Consider the following 21703-nt stretch of genomic DNA (forward strand, 5'->3'; position numbering starts at 1 on the left):
AAATCTGAAACTAATGCTGGCATCCCTCGAGCGTTTGAGATAGGTCATCAAAAATTTTACAAAAATCTAATTTTAGAAAATATGTTCATTTTGTAGCGCACGTCTTTCTGGAGAGTCTGATACATAAAACATGTGTGTCCGAGGAATTGTAAGACATGTTATTTGATCTTAAATGTGCCAAAGTGCAGCGCCACACCTCTTCACACAGCATTCTTCTATCACACGTCACTGTGTTTCGGTCTGTGGAATTGAAACGTGTATATTTTGTACTGGATGTCATCAAACTATATTCAGGACAGTGGAAATTAAAATGTCCTATGGTGCCTCTCCTGCCTCTAGTCGGCTGGTTTGACAACCTGCCCCTCGTTTTTTTAAAAAAAAAAAAACTCTTCAGAAAATTTGCACTCTTTATTCCCTATTAGCTAACAACTTGCAGCTTTGTGTGACATAAAATTAAGTATAGGATACATAAAACCAGTAAAGAAAAGAGACAAGCAAGACAGTACACATTTCTTCAATCCTTAGCTCCTAGAATTTTTTTTCTCTCTAATCTTGCTACAGCTTTACATGGCGTGCCTTCCTTTCTGAGAAAGGATCTGTTACCTCATCAAATGATTTGCTACATGCAAAATTGAAATGTAGTTGTCTAATACTGAAAAAGCTGTAATTACAAATAGGCCCAAGACTGGTGTGGTTTCTCAACCTGATTAACTGTATTCTCTTACTGTCTCTCAGATAAAACAAAATAGGCCTTTATAATACTGCAGCAATTGTAACACACGCCAAATAAACGAGACTGTTTGGCAGACATGATCATTTTTATAACACGGCAGAATATAATTCACAAAGTACCAATATCAAATGCCTATTAGGCCTACTACAAGCAAAAAACTTTACATTAGGAAATAGTTTTACACTTCATTCATACGCTCCAGTTTCTCAAGCATGAGATTGAAAAGTAGTAGTGTGAAATTTTTATATAAATCTGGAATCGTCGTATTCTTCCATAATTTAAGTGATGTCACCGTTTCTTCTCCTGCCTCGTTCTAACAAACAATGTTGTCATCACTAATTCTATATTTATTCCTACAAATGTCAAAGCTTATTCGCCGGTTAACTTCACTAACTCTACCAGAATCACCAGTTTATTCCGCGATTATTCTCCGGTTAGGCATTGTTACGTATTTGTACAACGCGTTTTCCGTGCTACTTCTAGAATAGACCTTAAAGCGGCTTAAACCGGAGACTTTACAAATAGCCCTTGCTAGTATAGCGATCTGGCCAAAAATTTTCTGTCAAAACTTTATTTTCTTGACTACACTGAGAAGATAATATGTAATCTTTCTTACCTGTTATTCCTGTTAGTCATTTATTCACACTCTGGTAGTCTGAATCTATGGATTGTGCTAGTAACCATAACAACGCTCATCATTCATAAACCTTATCAACCACATAATCAGACAGTGGTTGGCTTTCTTTCGTTCGGCTCTACTCTGCTCAGCTTGTATAAACCCTTTTGTCTGCAGGTAAGTTTGTTTCTAGATGTGACGAGGATTTCACTGACAGAGACATCACGTACACGATGCAAGTATTCACAAATCAACTTATGATTCATTCATAAAACAACTTAGAATGTATTCAACAATGTTCAAAAAACCGACAGGGACACATTTCAAAGCCATATAAATAATCGATAGAACAACGTGCGCTGGATGCTAAGCGCTTTGTGAAACAAGGTCTTTTCCTCAAGAATATAAATTGTCCACACCCCTCCCCCCCCCCCCCCCCCCCACTCATAGATCCAGGGCTGCTGTGCACTCTGGCAGCTTGGGTGCACCAGTAAATTTTTTCCCGGTAGCACCTAGCTGCAACCCCCCCCTTTTTTTTTTTTGCTGCGACTACTTACACAGTCAACAGCCACGTTCTGTAGCCAGCAGCGGAAGAAGATACCACTCAATTGTGCATATGCACAATCCCACTCGTAACTGCTAAAACAAATCTAATGTTAACAGTTGTGACGTCATGCTCATCAGAGGCAATTTGTTGTTACGAAGCATTGCATAGTCTTCCTAAAGCCTTTGACAAATTTTGCTGTTGGCAGACGCTCGTATGAGCACTGTTTTGTTGTTGTTGTTGTATATGAAGCATTTCCTTTGCAATTTAAGCTTTATTTTAGTTTTTCCTCTCGTTCATGTTTTATTGTTGCAGTATTATTCTGCAATAGCAGGATACAGTAATGTCCTTTGTTAGAGTATTGGTTCTTACCATTCAAAATTACAAAAATTTAACTGAGAACAAAACCAATGAAAAATTCCCGGTTTTCTTCTAGACGAAAAAATTCCAGGGTTTTTCCCGGATCTCTCGGGTCGTGGACACCCTGTTAAAATGTTGCTACAAATTTGGTTATTACAAATTTGACGATATTATAAGCCACACATGTAGATTATTGTAGAATATTTACAAATTCATTTTTCTCCCTATTTTTATAACTCTTTGACAAAATACTTCAATTTTGGTTGTTTTCTCTTTCCAGGATGTCAGCGTCAGTTGGTGTACTACAGGACTCAAGCTGACAATGGAAGTAAAACCATTTTCAAAGGCACAACATGAATAAAGTATTTTCTAGAAGATTTTTTTTTTATTTTACACAAAAATTGTAATTATGATGGATACAGTATGTCTTATCTACAGTAACCTCCTGTAACTATTTTAGGGTGCAATTTTGCTCTTTGTGTGGTAAATTTTGAAGCACGGCATTTTGCACATTGCTACTTTACATTCACTACACTGGTAGCTTGTGTCTTTTTGCCACACTTTTCAATTAAGTTTTTTTCCTCTCAGAGAACACACTACACACTGTTTTTGTTTCTTACCTACTTCTGTCTCAATTTTTTCCAGGAAATGATTTCCAGTTGATAGTCTTGAGAGTCCAGATGGACCAGGTCGGGGTTCAAGATCTTTGCTTTGAGCAAGATCTGCACAGATAACTGTCATGAAGTGAGATGTGAGGCATTTTCCAGTAACCTTATTGTAAAATATGCAGGAATTTACTATCACCATTAGTATAACATGGAATGCCAACTTTCTCCACCACTTCACAGGTCTATGTTCAAATGCGCCGTATGACAATCGCTGATCTGATAAGTCAACATCAAACTTGTTTTTATTGTAGTCCACTACATAGGCTGGCTCTGACTTCTCTCTTCCTCTCTGATCAGTGAAAGTGACCATCTCAGCAGTGTGCCTTGTACTTATCATATGCACATTTCTTTTGTCCTTCCAACACAGTGCTAACATATTTCCTTTATGCCTGAAAATAAGTTCACCTCGCTGAAGGTTCGAATCTTTTATAGCACGTGGGAATCCCTGCCGAGATTTTCTTGTTGTTCCCACAAGAGCAGTTTTTGCACCTTCCAGTTCTGAAGCAAGTATTGGACTTGGGTAGAATCTGTCCATAAACAAAGTGTAGCCTTTCCCTGACAGATTTGCAAGCAATGTCTTTACCATAGTCACTGTGTCAGACCTTTCACCCGCATAAACAGAGAAATTCCAGATGTAACCTGTGTCAGATTCGGATAACATGTACAGTTCCATACCGTATTTATTTGGTTTTTGTCGCATGTACTGTTTGAAATACACACAACCTCGAAATTTACACATGCCTTCATCTATTGTCGTTTTTTGAGATGGTGTATACGCACACTGGAAATTAGCACACACATTATCTAGGAGGGGTCTCACCTTGTGCAGTGGGTTATAGCCAGTTTCTCCTTTCCTCTTAGCTAAGGAATTATCACTAATGTGGAAGTTTCTCAAAATAGAAAGAAATTTGTCACGCCTCAAGATGTTTGGACAGAAATTACACGACACAACAGGGTTCTTGGACCAGTGCTCTTGTATACGAGGCCTCACACTTACACACATATGGGCTACAATTGCCAGAAACTTCCTTATTTCCATACGTGTAACTCCTTTCCACTTTGATAATGAGCAAGTGGGTGAAAGGGAGTTTGTGCTTCGTAATTTCCTGATGCATTGTTGAGCATACAGATTAGTTTATTTCTTTATATGTTTCATCACACTGTCTGTCAGGAAACATGAAAAAAATTCTAGAGGTGCACTGTTTTGGTCTAAACTGACAACATTGTGTATTCTGGATTGTCCTGACAATAGATCGATATCTGGTGCACGATCAGTAGTCATCCAATCTTCCTCAGAATTGGTGCAGCGCGCAGGTCTCGGCTTCCCCCTCGCCGTCAGTCTCGCTCGTTCTTCAGGCACAATATTGACGGGATTACTTGCTGATGAAGTGCTTTGACACCTGCTCTCCTCTTCTGGATCTATCAGAAGAGTAGTATTTGCAAATAAAATCATAATTACGCACTGAGAGTTTTTTCAGTGAAAATCTGAACAAAAATTATACGTGTTTTGTTGTCAGAATTCTTTACCTGAACTGCCAGAAACTACTTCTTGAACATAGTCCACATCATCATCATCATCATCATCATCATCAGAGTCCTCTACTATATCTTCCTCTGACAAATCAACATCACTTTCTTCTAAATCACGGTATAACTCGCGAACAATTTCTTCGTCCATCAATCCACACTTCACCATGTTGACATTACTGAGACCGCGCAGGAAAAATTACCTCTCACAAAAGCCGACAAATAAAAAGGGAAGCACACCATTCTACAGCATGTCCGCACCATCTAGTGACCAATACTCGAACTACAGTCCATGCAGTGCCTCCCAGACAAGCGGGAGCCATAAGAACAGACAAAGGAAAGAAGGGGAAGAACAAGAACACGCGCCCGTAAAATTACGGGCGCCGGACTTTCGAGCTGGCCGCGCACACCCATATTTTTACGTGCGTCGGTGCCTAAGTGTTAAAATGTTCACACTATGCTCTTTACAAATTCTGATCAAAATGTACACAGAAGAAAAAGTTAACCTCTTTCTGATGCTACACAATTTACTGATTATACAAATATTGCAAAAGGGACCATTCAAGTACTGTAAAAGATATCACATAATAACTAAGCTGAAAGTTATGGTACACAGAGTCAAATGTCTACGACACGTAAATGTGACAATAAACAAACAAAATCCCACATTCTGATGATATTTTTCTAATTTAAAATGTAGACTTATGTGTAACTGCTATTATAGCCATTCTGTCTGGAGATAACCACTGAATCAATTGCAACCAAATTTGGCACAGGAACAAAAGGTCTCATGAGTATCGGACCTTGTTTTATAACCTCCTAGCTCCAATAAGAGTGGAGATAAAGGCAAAAACATGTTTTTCACAGTACCTGGAGTATGGGCTGCCCTGCAAGACAGGCATGTTGCTTCAGAACAGTACTGGTCTGCCAAATCAATCTGCTTTGCAGGGCAGCCTATGCAAGAAACGGTATTCTGGAAATTGATATATAGGCTGCCTGGCATGACAGGCACGTTGTGGAAGTAGTTCCAGCCTGATTTATTGAACTGTGTTGCACGAGCTACACGTGCCAATGAGCATGGCTGCGGACAGGTTGAAATGGATAGAGGATGAGATGGACAGAGTGAGGGGAGGAAAAATGGACAGAGAGAGGAGAGAAGGGGGAGATTCAGTGGAAGGTGTATAAGGGTAGTGTGCAGATCGGAGAGAGAGAGAGAGAAGGGGATGAGGATGGGTGGAATAAATGGACAGAGATAAAAAGGAGATGAAGAAACAGAGTGTGTGTGGGGAGGAAGAGACATACCGATAAAGCTGGGAGGATGAGGTGGATAGACAGAGGGAGGAAGAGGTGGACTCTGAGAGCGGGAGAAGGTGGTTTGTTCAATATATGTGTCAAACATATACGCGAGTGAAGCCACGGCGAAAAGGCTACTTATAAAACATATCTGTTACATAACAAATATCACAACAAATTTTCTCCATTCTCTTAATAAAAATCATGTCACATCCTTAAACCTTCTCCACTTCAAAGGCAAGTGACACTCAACACTGTGAATTTTGTTTTCCACTCCAATGTTGAGTCTCATTTGACTTTGAGAGAAATGTTGCAATTATTACGTTCAAGTCAGTAAAGGTGTGAAATAACTAGTTCTTCAAGCCCAGTCATTTCTGGGGAAGAAATAGTACAGCTTTTAGAGGAATGGTTAAGCAAAACAAGAGCGACAACGTTTTTGATGATAACAGTGATTCATTTGCAAACAATTAGAGTGAAATGGCAATGGAAATGATTTACCCTGAAAAGTTTCAAGAAATATCGCACAATGGAAACTGTCGTGTTGTAATGCTCACGTAAACATGTTTGAATGAAAGCATACCTTTTATTTTAATGTATACCTAACTGTTGGTCAGTGTCCTCGTTGTTTCTACAAAGAGACTCGCACTTGCTGCCAGTGATTTAAATAAAGAACACAGAGACGCATTGTATTTGCATTACCGAGTGCAAAGGGTTTACTGTCTGTCTTACAACATTCCATACTTATTTCATTATATATACTCAACCATCAATTCATGATACGTATTTTTTTAACAATTCAGTACCAGAAAGATGAAGAAACACATCCAATGTCTGCAATTCCAATTCTGGCACTGTTAAAAGGGTGCATACACTTAACACTCCCTAAACTGGCCATAGGCTGAAGCAGGATTACCACCTGTCTTCTACAAATGAAGCTCTGTGTGAGTATGACTAATACTGCATCTTTCAGACATAAAATAATCTTGGTGTGTTGGAATGTTATTTAGAAGTGTACTTTTTTATGTTTACTGTTCTAGATATTTTAAAAATCCTCTGCTACTCCCTTGAGCATATTCTAACATTCACAGTATTTCTGGAATTCTATAATGAATTTCCAGTAAGACGTCTAATAATGTTGGGATGACGTTTTAAAACAGGATACAAACATATTGCACAAGAAATTTGAATTTAGTATTAAATTCATTATATATGTCATCTCAAGTAGTAATTAAAGCTGCTTCAGAACACCTGTGATATTTCAGACTGGAAACTTCTCCTAAAGGTTTTGCTATAAATTGCAGAAAGTAAAAAATTAGATTTGTTAAATGATTATAACGGTATTACTCAGTCTGCCCCTGTGTGTTCTAATGTCAATAGCACACTGCAATTGAATTAAAAATTGTGACAGTTACTTTCTACAGCTAATTTTAGTATACCAAAATAAAAATATAAGATTTCCCCCTCAGGAAATTCACTATCAATATGATATTTCAGTATACATTTCAGAATGCATAGTGAATTTTCTTCTATTACTAAAATGTAGGAGCCAAATGGACTGCTTCTGCTTTTTCTGTCATTTTTGTGTTATTTTCCTTTGAACCTCAGTGAATAGTGTGAGGTCAGAAATATTGTAATGACTTACTGTTTGGTCATATTTCAATTTAAATTGTTTGCAGCATTGTTCATCAAAACAATGGCCAAAATGAAATAATCGATAATAACTCCCATATCTTTTAACTGCAACCATCAATTGCATAAGAAAAGACAAGCCCACCTGTAGGGTAAGTTTGCTCTCATTCCGCCCAAAGTAAAAAAAAACAAACTCTATTTTCAATTTTTGGATATGTTTTCAAACTTTCTTGAGCATGCAGTGTTCCACAGTTAGGTAATTAACATGTATTACAGAGGACATTTCCAAAATGAATCTTTCACACCATCAAAGGAGTGTTCGCTTTTTTGAAATTTCCTAGCAGATTAAAACTTTGTGTTGGACCGAGAAGCGAACCCAGATACCTATCCATCACAGGTAACTCACCGACTGGGCTATTTAAGCAGGACTCACAACCTGCCCTCACAGTTTCACTTCTGCCATTTCCTCTCTCCTGCCTTACAGATTACACACACACACACACACACACACACACACACACACACACACACACACACACACATATATACACACACACTTTTGTATCAAATCCCAGACCACTATGCAGTTTTAATCTGCAAAGAAGTTTCCAGATGGTGCACGCCCCACCACAAAGTGAAAGATTCATTCTGGAAAAAAATTTACAAAGCTGTGGCTAAACCATTTCTCTGGGATATTCTTTCTTCCAGGAGCTCTAGTCCAGCGAAATATGCAGGGGGAGCTTCTGTGAAGTCTGGAAGTAAAATACAGGTACTGGCAGAAGTGAAAGTGTGAGGGTGAGTTATAAATAGTGCCTGACTAGTTCAACTGGTGGTAGCATCACCCTCAAAATCAAGTTTCTGAGTTAGTGTGCCAATTCAGATTACAGTTTTAATCTGCCAAAAAGCTTCACAAAAGATATTGCACAAAAATGCCAGACTAATATATCAAGCGCAGTAACAAAGAGGGAAGATAGTACACACTTGTCGGTTTACTGGTGGCAACCTTACGCACTGAACACGGCGTCCTCCTAGACCAACTGGGAAAGTCGGCACTCTCACCCAGGTGACTCTACCCTGATTTTGTTCAGTATTTCTTGTATCCTGCAAACAATTTCAGTAAAATTCATTTCAGACTGTAAATTCAGTAGAGTTTAGAGGGCTTTATAATCAAAGTTACTCACACTAGAGATTTAACTGAAGTGTCAATATATAGATTCGTGGGTAGACTACATCACATAGAAGTGTAACACAGAACAAAACATACTACACACTTGTAATACGAACAAACAATAATGTTACGAGATTATCGTTTTTACCCGAGTATAAGACGACTCTGAATATTAGACAACCCCCCTTTTTTAAGAGGCTCCTGTAGAAAAATTTACTTTTAACATATTCTGGTAAATCAAAATTACAAACTGTTTTATTGAATGAGCATCTGCCAAAAAGTTAACATTACACCTATTCTAAACTTTTTGCCATTTATTGATTGTGTACATTTTGATAATATTAGGAGAAATAAAATAAAGGAAAAGAAAAGTTTAAATTAATTTTTTGGATTGTTTTCTTTTCTAACTTTTTTGCTTACTAACCCTGATGTCTGTGGTATCACTGTTAATTTATCATCCTCCTAATAGCACAGCTGTGAAATTTATATCTTCATTGTCACAAATATCTGGCTGTTTCTCCCAAATGTGTTGTGATTTCTGAGGTGGTGGTTATGGTGAGACCTGAGAATTCAGCTGTTTTTATCTGAATACAAATCAGAATTCACTTCTATACAGAAGTGAGAATGTTACAATGTCTCTCGCTTCCAAACACATCGCATGCCTGCCGATCTCTAATCTGCACAGAACCAGCAACTGACATACTCCCTTTTGTTCCTGTCATACGCCACAGCGAGCATTGACAACTCAGCAGCAAGAAACATGTAAGTATGCCACTGGACCCTATCAAGACTTTTGCCGCCTCCTGCAGAAATGAATACTAATGTTGAGTACTTCTTCAATTTTAAAGACAATTTGATTCTCAATACAAATGGATTCAGGCAAACTGCAGTTTAAACATGGTAGTTGTTCACAGAAAGTCAAAGTACATGGTACAGCTTCCCACAGTTGGCAACACGACAAAATTTTGCTGCTCACTCACTGCTCCCCTACCCACAATCATACAATCATCTTATACAGCTCTCAGGCAGGCAGGTGTCACTGTTCCCCTTCCGTATTGCTCAGCTTGAACAACTGTGAAAAACAGACCTGCAATATTTTCTAGTGTGCAAGTTATACATAGCAACACCAACTACAACTTTCCCTCATCCTGCAATATAGTGACGTCTGTTGGTACTACCTCCACAATGGGGCTTACCATTTTAATGTACTGTCACAGTAACAATTACAGTCAGTTTAATATGATTTATTTTCTTTGTTAGACATTTCATTCTGGATTAATTTTCCTTCTTGTTTCAACTACTTATCATCATGTTCTAAAGTTGATTAAAATTTGGTAACATTTTTACTTGGTATTATAATATGCAAACAGCGACCGAATTTCTCATTTGAAATCCACTTAGCAAATCATTACAGTCTCCCATAACCAAATAAAATACTGCTCTGGGTTCTGAATAAACAAATGTTTTTCGAAAGACAAAATTTCCGTTTTTGAATGTTACATTTACTTAAAAATCCGTATCCGTACATGAATGAAAACTTTTTATTGCAAATCTGTACAAATACTATAACAGTTTGTAAGACGACAGAATTTAATGCTGTTTCCTTCCACGTTTTACAAAAATGTCAAATTTTAATGAGAGAAATAGACTGCCATAATGGCTAGTTCATAGTTTCTCTTTCACTAGCACCACGCGAGTCAATATCACCTGATTATTCGAGCAATGTCAACACTGTACTGAGCGCTTTGGCGTATCAGGAAATCTCTATCCTGTTGGAGTGCAATTTTTGTTTGTTGAGCACTACCTTCCGAATTCTTCAAAATAAACCTGCATGTGATCTCAATAGCCAAAGCTTCATCTCTAAATGTCAATAGTTTTAATCTGCAAATATAAGACAACCCTGCAATTTTCGAATGACAAATCTGGGAAAAAACCTTGTCTTATAATCGGGTAAATACGTTAAATCAAAGCTACAACCATCTTTATAAAGTGTCTCAACAGCGCGGATATTATATACGACGCATCAAGATGTGCCCTGAAACAGAATATAAGCTGCCCTATCTTCTGATACTGACCACATATAACCTTCTACTCTGTGATAACACCTAATTTAAAAATACCTAGTGACAAATTTTTTTGTGTTATGTAAGTTGAAAGTTCAATTAAGCTTCTTAAAATTAAACTGGTGATAACACTTTTTAATTCCAAAGGCTTTGTTGAAATATGGAACAATCTCATATGCAACGGGTGGCTACAGAATAATTATGGAATAAATCTGTTCGGTGAAAATGTGGAATGCAAAAGTTGGCACTGAAGAATGCGTTACAGTTCACCAATGAAAACAAAATTTGGAGTAGCATTTCCCCTCGCATCTTTCCCAGAATATATTGTCTACCTTCACAGTTGAGCTGTTTGTGTGTGTTACTGCAGCAGGTAAATTATGGTTTACTCAGAGTTTTCCTCCATGGGAAGAATGAACTAAGATCCACTCAGCATCTTTTGTCATAATCCGTGATGTCCAGCTTAAAAGCAGACACTATAAACTCACACAGTGGTGGACCTAACTCCAGTCTTTTAAAACTGTTGATGAATGAAACCTTAATTAGAAGCTGAAGAAACAGTCTGTCAGTAATCAAATGACCTACATGGATGACTGAAAAAGATATTAGTTTCTAAGGTTGCAAAATGACATTGATACTAAAACCTTGCAGTTCTGGTCTTTGACATATCTGGGGATTCTAACAAACTTGTACTGGCTATGTAGAATAAAATATAAAATTACTGTAAGAGTTTCATAACTTAAGCCTTGTGTCTCTTATTCCAGCAAACAGACAGACAGACAGTTGGAAATGGCACAAAACTGCCTACAGGTGTCCAAATATGGGTGTATGAGTGGCAGTTTTGAGATCATAGTGCAATAGACAATATATATTCAAGTAAATACAATTTCTGGAATGTTTAAATAGATTTCACAAGTAATTCTTATATAATGGCGTGCTTTTCGCTATACTGCTGAGCTGTTCATTCCATTTTATGAACATTATTTCAACAACCAACACAGCTGTCTTCTCTACGTGCTGAGAGCTGTGTTGTTATGTGTACTCACAGTCTGAACTCTAAACACACTGTGAACTAGTGCTGGCATTGAAATGCTGTTTATAGCACAATTCAACTCACACCACCTGCTACAAAGAGAAGAACCTAATCAAACATGATGGAGATGTCAATTTAAACAAAGCTAATTAAGTTCTCACTGGCCATTTCATCCACCTAAGCTAGAAAACACTGGCAGACTGAGCATTTCGCAACACAATGACACCGGCTCTGAAAAACAGACGGGCATCAAAGGCACTGGGAGTCGAATTCAGCTACAAATAGCAGCATAACATCAACAATAAATACATCATAATCTTGTTGGAGTCCAGGCAGTAAATAGGCATAACGCAGCTTGTAGCACCTGAAGATGACGACTTGATCAGTCACCAAAATATTGTGCATAAAATGGAATAAAAACATCTAAATTTACATCTATATACATACTCCACCATATGGTGCATGGCGGAGGGTTCCCTGTACCACTACTTGTCATTTCCTTCCCTCTTCCACTCACAAACAGAGCAAAGGGGGTTGGGGACTGTCTATATGCTTCTGTATAAACCATAATTTCTCTTATCTTTGTGGTCATTATGCTAAATATATGTTGGCAGCAGTAAAATTGTTCTGCAATCAAATTCAAATGTTGGTTTTCTAAATTTTTAAAATAGTGTCTCATGAAAAGAATGTCATCATCTCTCCAGGAATTCCCATTTTAGTTCACAAAGCAACTCCATAATACGCGCTGAATGAACCTAGCAGTTACAAATTTAGCAGTCTGCTTCTGAATTGCTTTCACGTCTTCCTTTAATCCGACCAGGTAGAAACCCAAGACACTTTAGCAGTATTGAAGAATGGGTCACACTAGCATTCTGTACATGATCTCATTTGCAAATGACCCATATGTTCCTAAGACTCTCCCAATAAACTTAAGTCAACCATTCACCTTCCTCACTACAATCCTCACATGTCCATTCCCTATTGATTTGCAGTGTTACACCTCAATTTTTAATTGATGTGACTGTGTCAAGCAGCTCATTACTGACACTGTATTCGAACATAAGAGATTGTTTTTTCCTATCATCTGCATTAAATTACATTTTTTTTTACATTACTACAATCCTCACATGTCCATTTCCTATCAATTTGCAGTGTTAAGCCTCAATATTTAATTGATGTGACTGTGTCAAGCAGCTCATTACTAACACTGAATTCGAACGTAAGAGATTGTTTTTTCCTATCAGTCTGCATTAAATTACATTTTTTTTTTTTTTTTTTTTTTTTTTTTTTTTTTTTTTTTTTTTTTTACATTTGGAGCAAGATGCCATTCACCACATCAACTAAAACTTTTGTCTACATCATCTTGTATCCTCCTGCATTCACTCAATGACAACACTCGCCTGTACACCACAGTGCCATCAGCTAAGACCCACAGACTGCTGCTCACCCTCTCCATCAGATCATTTATGTATATAGAGAATAACAACTCAGCTGTATACTCGAAAGCACACCATTAACCGATCATGATGAGAGAAGTTGAGAGACCAAAATACTTATTTCAGCTCACTTCTTGTGTAAAAGACTTGACACAGAATTTCCTACATAAGATAGCACACGTAAATATGCAATAACATTATCCAAATACCATTTAGAGCATAGCGCAGTGTTTATTTCTCTCTGCACCGTGAACAGCAATCAGAACTTAAATGACTTCAATCCCCGATGGTAAATAGATGTGTGATGCATGTCAGCAATTAATGTACAGTAAAATCCCATACAAGCAAACCTACTTTGAAGGAATGCCCACTTTCAACAAATATCTGCATCTGTCCATGTGGAACTACCATAAGGACAATGTTACTTTAGTCTGGTTCTATTAGAATCTGCTTTAACAAAAATATTTATTTTGAGGAATAAATATTTATCAGTTTGCACACTGTTAACCCAAAATTCCTAACACGAGACTTAAGCCAAGAGTTTGTGGCTTTTCCTTTCATTTCTTGAATGAGTTACAGTATATTGCTAACAGTGTGATGTTAGTAACTCACAATTCAATCTTGTTGTCAATAGGTAGGCCACAGTTTTTGGTTAATTTCAAACTGCCTCCCAATTAGTACATTGATCAGTTGATGGTCTCGAGTCAATTTATGTCACCAGATACTATAGTTACATTTTTAAAATCATTAGGACATGAAGTCTTTCCACTTTTAGGCTTAAAATGTGGGACTTTCTTATTAGAACTAAGATGGGAAGTTGAGTTAAAATTTCCATCATTTTTCTTTTGCACAATAATGTCTAAATGGAGAAAGATAACAAACCAATGAAAATGCGAACATTGAAGTGTTGATTTCTGCTTGTACGTCATGTCATTTTACATCACAGAAGAAGACACCATCAGCCCCAAACATGCGCAAAGTAATCTTATATTGTTTACCAAAGCATTGGATTCTATATTTTGAAAAGTGCCTAAGTTTTGAGTAGTTACACCTAGCAAAAGGCGAAAGCGTAAGATTCAGCAGAAGCTGATGATTATTAATGATATCTCACACAAGTGTAGTGTTACACTCTCTGACATGGCAAAGAAACAGGATTTGCCACAGGAGGCCTTCCCGACTGCTGAAACTCAGTTTTTCTGCAATAAATAGGAAGAAAAGTGATGCTTCATAGGGAAGAAAAGTGATGCTTCATAGTTTAAGTGCTTAGAAACCACCCATCCATTATGAAATGAGAAGTACAAACATTCCTATAGGTATCAATTTATTGCAAAAGAAGGCCCAAGAAATCATCCTGAAGCTCGGGATTGAATATTCTGCGCACCAAATGACTGGCTGGGTCACTTCAGAAAAGATTATAACCCCACTTCAACAATCATACTCTCTCTCTTACCAAAATTTAAATGGGGAAAGTGATGCAGTAGATGTGGAAAGTGTTGAACATTAGAAGTAGAAAATTTTACCACAGCTGATACATGCATATCAGCCCAGGACCATATTCAATGCTGATGCAACTGGTGTCTTTTATAACTTATGTCCCTCAACAACATATTCTGTTATGTTACAGGGACAGTAACAGAAAACAAAGAGTAATTGCATTGCTGTAATTAATAGCTGTGGCACTGAAACTTATCTCTATTAATAATTGGAAAATTTAAAGCACCCATGTGTTTCATAAACATAAAAACACAACCGTGCACCAATGATTGTAATAGTGATGCATGGATAATAGCTGAAATTTTTATAAAGTTTTTTTGAGAGTTTAGATACCTAGACAGGCACAGAAAGCTCATTCTTATTATTAACTGGCTCCCTGCACACTCCAAGGTAGTGGCATTCATAAGAAATGTTAATGTTGTGTATCTTCCTGTGTATTGCACAAGTCATCCGCAGCCTCTAGACCTGGGTACACACCATTCTGTGAAAGCTAAATACTGAATGCCTGTTATGCAAAATTAATTCATTGCTTAAAATAAAGGCTGTAATGAGAACAAACATTTTACAGGCTATGCATATGTTTGTTGCTGCCTAGAATGCTGCAACATAACTGATTGTGTTAAACTGTTTACAAACATTTGTTTCCAGTAGTCAGTATTAGTTGCTGCAGAAGTTGAAGATGATTTTCCTAAAGAAGAATGGAATGCTGTCACAGATATTCCAGCACGAGTGACATTGCAGGTCTTGAAGCATTTGTTGTGATGACATCCTGCCTTCTGCACACAAGACATGTATAAATGAACTGTGTGATACTTTAGTAAACAACCAAGTAGAACTGGATGAAGGTTCTGATGAATATGATGAAGAGGAAGAGTCAAAGGATTCACCTATACTAACTTTTGTTGCTGATAATCAAGAACTTTATCACACAAACTATGTAGATGAGTCAGTTCTTGCCACTATCAGTGAACTATAACTCTTTTTAGTACACTATGCAGGCAGCAAGAGGGGAAAAAAGATCGGGATTTGACGTCCTGCCTACATCGTGGTCATAAGAGCACAAACTCTGAATATTTCCAGAATAGAGAAGGAAATTGGACGTGCCTTCCAGAAGAATAATCTCAGAATTTGCCTGGAACAAATTTTAGGGAAATCCTGGAAGATCTAAATGAGGATGGCTGGATGCAGATTTAAGCCATTGCCCCCCTGAATGTGAGTCCTGTGTGCTAACCACTGCGTCACCTTGCTTAGTCCAGGTAAACTACATTTTGATTTTCCAAGAAATAAATGCCAATATTTGTGAATCTTTCCTCCTTGTGTAATCACATTTGTATGTGCCATTAGTTTTAAATTCATAAAACAGTTGTTGATTTTATATGTGACTTTAAAATGAATGCCTATAGGGTCCCGTGAAATGTTTGTGGCACTAATGTATATTTTGTGATTTACTAAAGCTAACTGTAGAATACTTGAACTAAACTATTAATTAATGAAAACACCCTTTAAAGGTAAAAATGGATACCCAGAGATTCATTAAAATGAGTTTTACTGTAATTTTGGGTATCAGACTTTTTGTGCCATTACTGAAGCCTTCTGATATTGAAATGAGGAGCCAGCATAATAATTCCATTGAAAATTGTGAAGAGCTGTCTAGAAACAACACTAACTGTTCCAAATGCTACACATTGACCATTGTTCACACTATAGAAACTGGTAAGGACATGACATTAATGACTGAAGTGGGTTCCACGGGATATTAATGTCATGAATGGCATGACCCGTAGATGAGCTTTCTTAAAGATACAACTCAAGTCCCCCACAACTTTGTGCTTGGGCATGGAACTTATTCGGCTAAACACTAGAACTGCTTCCTTTATTTACTGCCATACTGTTATTACATCAGGCTCTGCAACATTAATTTATATTATGAGAATACTAATGGAAGATTCTGAAGGAGGGACTGCACTGAAATATGTTGCATTCATGTTGTCAGAAGGCTCGTTGGTCTTGGGGTATGATTCCTCCTTAGGGTGCAAATAGGGCCTAGGTTCATATTCAATCAAACAGCACAAGTTTAAGAACCTGGTTGATTGGTGTGACGTGACTACACAAGTGAGAGCAAAGAGGTTAGCAGGACATCAGCTAAAACTCTGAGGCACACACTACATTTAAAAATACAGATTCAAATACAAATCGCTTTGATGAAAAAACTTCCGCTTAAAATAAGAGTGGGTAAATTAATTATATAAGCTAGAAAGACAAGGCATTGCTTTGAAGAGTATGGGACAGGAGAATGAACTGCCAAAGGAGAAGTGCTCCTTCAGTTATTTGAAAGTTGTGTTGTGTATACTAAACACAATTTTCAAGCACCATATATGTGGGCTACACATGAAACTCACAAGGTGACCAGTGTGAAAATAAGAATGTTTCCACGTTTGAGCAAAATCACACTAAACATCTTATCAATGCTGTTAAGAAAGATCTTTTCACCAATTATGAGAAAGATTTTCAATTTTTATTCACCATACTTATGTAAGATATACAGTATAACCCCACTTTTACATTCTTGGAATTAACGTTTTCCCGCCGTTTACAGCATTTTTTATTGTTCCCGTCAAATTTCCTACGTCCAAAATGTTAATCTGTACCCGACTTTCTGTCAACATATTTACAATTTTCCCGTGATTCATGCATTAACGAAAAAGCGTTCTTGGAGAAAAAAAATAACGCTGGCATGATGTTGGTCATCCAGTAGTGTTTATAAATATTACGTAGTTAAGTTTCTTTACACCAGAGCGCCACACGTAGCTGTTTTGAACCGGTAAACGTGTAACAATTGAAGCAATTCATGCAGTACCTCCCGCTGCTGCCCAAGCTCTATTTGGCATTGTGGCTGATAGAAGTAACTAGGTTCGTTTGAATAAAAGTATTATCAACGATCACAACTGTTGCCAAACTGTCTCTACTGCGCAAATGCATTTTCGTAACTGTTGTGATCATCGTGACACCTTTGTCAAATCATATTTAGCGTGTATCGGCGTTTGGCCACTTGTAGCGCTAGTTGACACTGTCATTCACTTTTGCACTGCTCAAATATTTTTACACTTTTAGAACAAACACAGCATCAGTTGTCTAATTTTGTCATGCTGAGCAAAATGTGTTTTGAGGACTTATTCTTGTTGTCAAGTGCTGTATTTAGGTATTTTTTTTTTTATAATGTGAGTGATAGATTTTGTGTGTGTGTGTGTGTGTGTGTGTGTGTGTGTGTGTGTGTGTGTGTGTGTGGTTGTCTACATAACTGAAGAGCCACAATACCTGATAACCTCAAAAAGACGACTACAGGGGAGATGCAGAGCAACACACGCAAACACAGCACAAAATACTTATCTACATTATTTGCACTTGCCAATTAGAAAAAATTCTCAGAACGTGGCCTTCTGAAAAAAAAAAAAAGAAGGTAACTAGTGCAGTATTTCATTATTTAATTAATGAATGACAGCTTTCAAAGACATCGATTATGACGTATGAAACTGAGTCAAATGTTCTCACTTTCCAGTTATCAGTTCCACTTACATCAGTGGTTTTTATTAGATAATAAACAACTCCCTGATAGATCTTTTGATGCCTGTTATGTACATATATCACACATAAAGTGTGAAAATGCAAGAGGGTAGCCTATACATAGCTTTTACAGCTTGAAACGTTATTTCCCAGAATTTTACATTTTCCCACATTTTGCACTATTTTTTGAAGCTCCTTCAAAGGTGTAAAAGCAGGGTTTCACTGTATGAGGAAATAAATATCCAGGCAAAGTGACGATCTGAATTATGTCACGGATGTCCCAAGCTTTCTAATATGATACACTGTTACAGTCCTTAACAAAATAAATACAATAATGCAGCACAGTATCTTGTATAATGTCACATAATCACAAGTGTGTGATTGCGACCATGTGTGGTATCTAAAAGTTAACTGCAAAAAGAGCCAAATGTAACTGTCAATGTCAAAATGTAAGAAACAAGAATGACAATGCTTATACAGCCCAAGTCATTTAATATTTTGAATTCACTTAATTTCTAAAAGAATTAATACTTGAGCATTTTTACCAGCAATTGGCATCTAGAACAGAACCAATCGCCATCAGGAACTGCCTCCAGGGGTGGGTTAAGGCACTCCAGATGAAACCCACTATCACAATAATCACAAAGTAACATTCTGTCCTCTCTGTCTCTTTGGTGGCACACCTTCAACAAAGAAACATCTTTTATTGAAATGACATTACATTAAGAGAATTTGTGTGCAGTGATAATTTATATTCTATTGGGAAAATAAACATTTCAGACAACTTTTAAATTTTTGTTTATAAATTCTAAAAAGAAATACATATTATGTACACCATTTAAGAGAATAATGAAATTTTCTATACTGTATTCAACATCTGACTACTTCATACAGAATGAAATGGAACTTTTGTAACAAAATGTTGTAACATTTTGCACTGTCACCATTTCTGCATAAAAATGTTGATTCAATAAAGAGCAAACAGAGCCTGCAACCAACTGACTTCAATTAACTTTGACATACTAGTAACGGACCACTGTAAACTACCACTTGTGAAACCATTAATGTCACCATACTTCCATTTTCGGAGAAAAAAAACAAGGTCAATAACCGGGGCACAGTGAACAACTGGAATCATTAAAACACTAGAAAACATGGAAATTTTTATTATACATAACACGTCTACAACCTAATAGTTTTTGAGGAATCAAAGAATTTGTGTTTTCAATTTGTTGCAGATATACTTTTGGAGGAAAGCACTTTCTGAGGTAGTGATTGCTCAGTGGTATAAAGACTATGTTAGGATCTCAGTCAACTTCTGTCCAGGTGGGTTCAAACTGCACTTACTGTAATGGTTTTTTTTTTTTTTTTTTTTAATTTTTAGCAAGTGGCACCCTCCTCCAGACAGATCAAAATCAATACTCGAGTTCAATTTCTTGAAAACTGTCAGGTTATGAGAGTGCTATGTATCAATACAATTTCCTTAGTTTCGACATTCTAATAGTTTACTTGTTTAACAATGAATCCTGTTCATTACATTTAACCTCTTGTACATACAGAAGCACAGTGACCTGAACCCTTTCAAACAATTTACTTTTGAGTGGGCCCATCTTACTGCTTGACAACTGTTATGGAATAACTGCCAATTGTTTTGGATCAACCAACAAATACTACGGAACACCTGACCGATGACAATAAAAGGAAATGTAGATGGCAGGACATGTTAATTGTGGCAGGACATGTTAACTGCAGAAAATCCTTTGCTTAAACATTCTGTATGCATACGACAGTTCATCCAGTATGGTGTTTGATGAAGGTTCTTATGGAATAGATTTATTCCACATTCTGCATCATATGGAAATCTGTCTGACAGACATCATTTGCTTGCTTAGAATGGCGAATGAGCAGCTGGGAAGCTCGAAGCCAGTCAAAGTGTTACTATTGTGACCACAGTAAAGAGTTCACCCGAAAGTACCATCCCACTATAAAAAAAAAAAAAGGCCACTGAAGGTGGCAATGCTACACAAAAGCATGTTAGCAGTCGTATATGGACCTTAACACCACGAGAAGATCAATACGTAGACCTAGTGGGGAAAACGGAGACACATCTCAGTCCACCTGCTGCAGACCTTGCAACCACTACCAGTACACGTCTCTAATAGAAACATTTCACAGCAATTACATCAGACAGGTTCACATGTCCTATAGCCTGTTACATGCATCCCACTTCAACCACGCCATCGTTGAGATAGAGTCCATTAGTGTAGAGCGTCAGCGACAGTGGTCCAGAGCAACATTCTCCTATGAATCCAGCTTCACTGTGGCACGTAATTCTGGCCTCCAGTTAGTCAGTTAGTATGGAGAGAGAGGAATATGTTACACACCACGGAATGTTCATAAATGTCATTGGTATTGCCTCGGTTTATTGTGTGGACAGGCATTACGCACAATGGCCGAACACTGCCACATATCTTTGCGTGAGATATATTTACAGCACAGTGGCGTTGCAGGGAGATTATTCTGGACCACGTTCGTCTGTTTAGGGGTACAGTACGTCCCGACCTCCAATACAGGACCTCTGAGGAGTCGGAAACACTGAAAGTTAAAAGGTTGAACGTATGGAATGGCCTGCTTACTCCTTGGAACTAAACCCTATAGAGTATGCCTGGTATGCTTTTGGCACAATTATTTCCCCACAAACACCCCTTCCCCGAACTGTACAAGCACTCAAAACTGCCTTTAGAGAGGAGTGGGATAATATCCCCCTAAATCTCAAGTTTGCAAGTCAGTGTAAATAATATGTGCATTAGTACCTGAGGTGCGGATAATCCTTACTAAGAGTCTGATATCGACCTTTATGTTGGGATTTTGAGCTGTGTTAATTATGTGTGTACTGTATTTCACACCATCCATCATTGCCTGTGATTACTCCTGTCCAACAGTGTCTCTGTTCCCAAGCAATTGTCAAGCAGTGCAGTATACAGAAGCTCGTTGAAATCACTGGGTTGTAGGGCCTGGCCTCCTCTTCTAAGCACAGCAACTGACTAATACTGATCACTGGTGATCATTTAATGTTTAAATTCGACCTTGGTCAGGTGAATAGTCACAGTCATAGCAGTTAGTTTGCCATGTAAAGAACTGTTTGCCGGCATTTGACAAATGTTAAATAAACTTGACACTAATTTCTTGCGATATGACAAAGTTGTTGGCATGTAGTGTGAACCAACCACACTTGGTAGACTTTCTGCTGTTAGATGAGAATCATCCTTTATATTGCATCTCTGAAGTTTTCTCAGTATGACTGTTTACTTATGTGCATTTTAATATGTAGCCAATTTCTTGATTCCTTTTTATGCACAATATTTTGACTGACGCAGTCATACTCCTTAGGTGCTGTGACTTGTGCTGTTATGTGCACTTGTTGCCTGGATTCCAACCAGATTGAACTGTAGTGATGGAGCACCACCATTTATAGCCGGCACTCAACTCCTGGTGTCTTATATACTCTTCAATGCTCATTGGTTTTTCAGAGCCAGCACTGATTTTCTGTGAAACGCTCACTCACTCACTCAGTGTTCCTG

At 37.6% G+C, this 21703-nt stretch overlaps 1 protein-coding gene across 4 annotated transcripts in view; it reads right to left on the reverse strand.

Annotated features, from left to right (window-relative positions):
• The window catches only part of LOC126320747 (serine/arginine repetitive matrix protein 2), a 171818-nt gene that overhangs the window by 83513 nt on the left and 66602 nt on the right, over positions 1-21703 (reverse strand). For 3 of the 4 annotated variants that reach the window (XM_049994092.1, XM_049994093.1, XM_049994094.1), the window contains exons 7-8: positions 18668-18805; positions 8352-8471 (exon numbers count right to left, since the gene is read on the reverse strand). In XM_049994092.1, the coding sequence (XP_049850049.1) occupies positions 8352-8471; positions 18668-18805 (258 nt within the window). The remainder of the gene's footprint in view (positions 1-8351; positions 8472-18667; positions 18806-21703) is intronic. The other variant, XM_049994095.1, reaches the window with a different exon arrangement.

Source organism: Schistocerca gregaria, unplaced genomic scaffold (assembly GCF_023897955.1).
Source record: "Schistocerca gregaria isolate iqSchGreg1 unplaced genomic scaffold, iqSchGreg1.2 ptg000743l, whole genome shotgun sequence".
Classification (NCBI taxonomy): domain Eukaryota; kingdom Metazoa; phylum Arthropoda; class Insecta; order Orthoptera; family Acrididae; genus Schistocerca; species Schistocerca gregaria.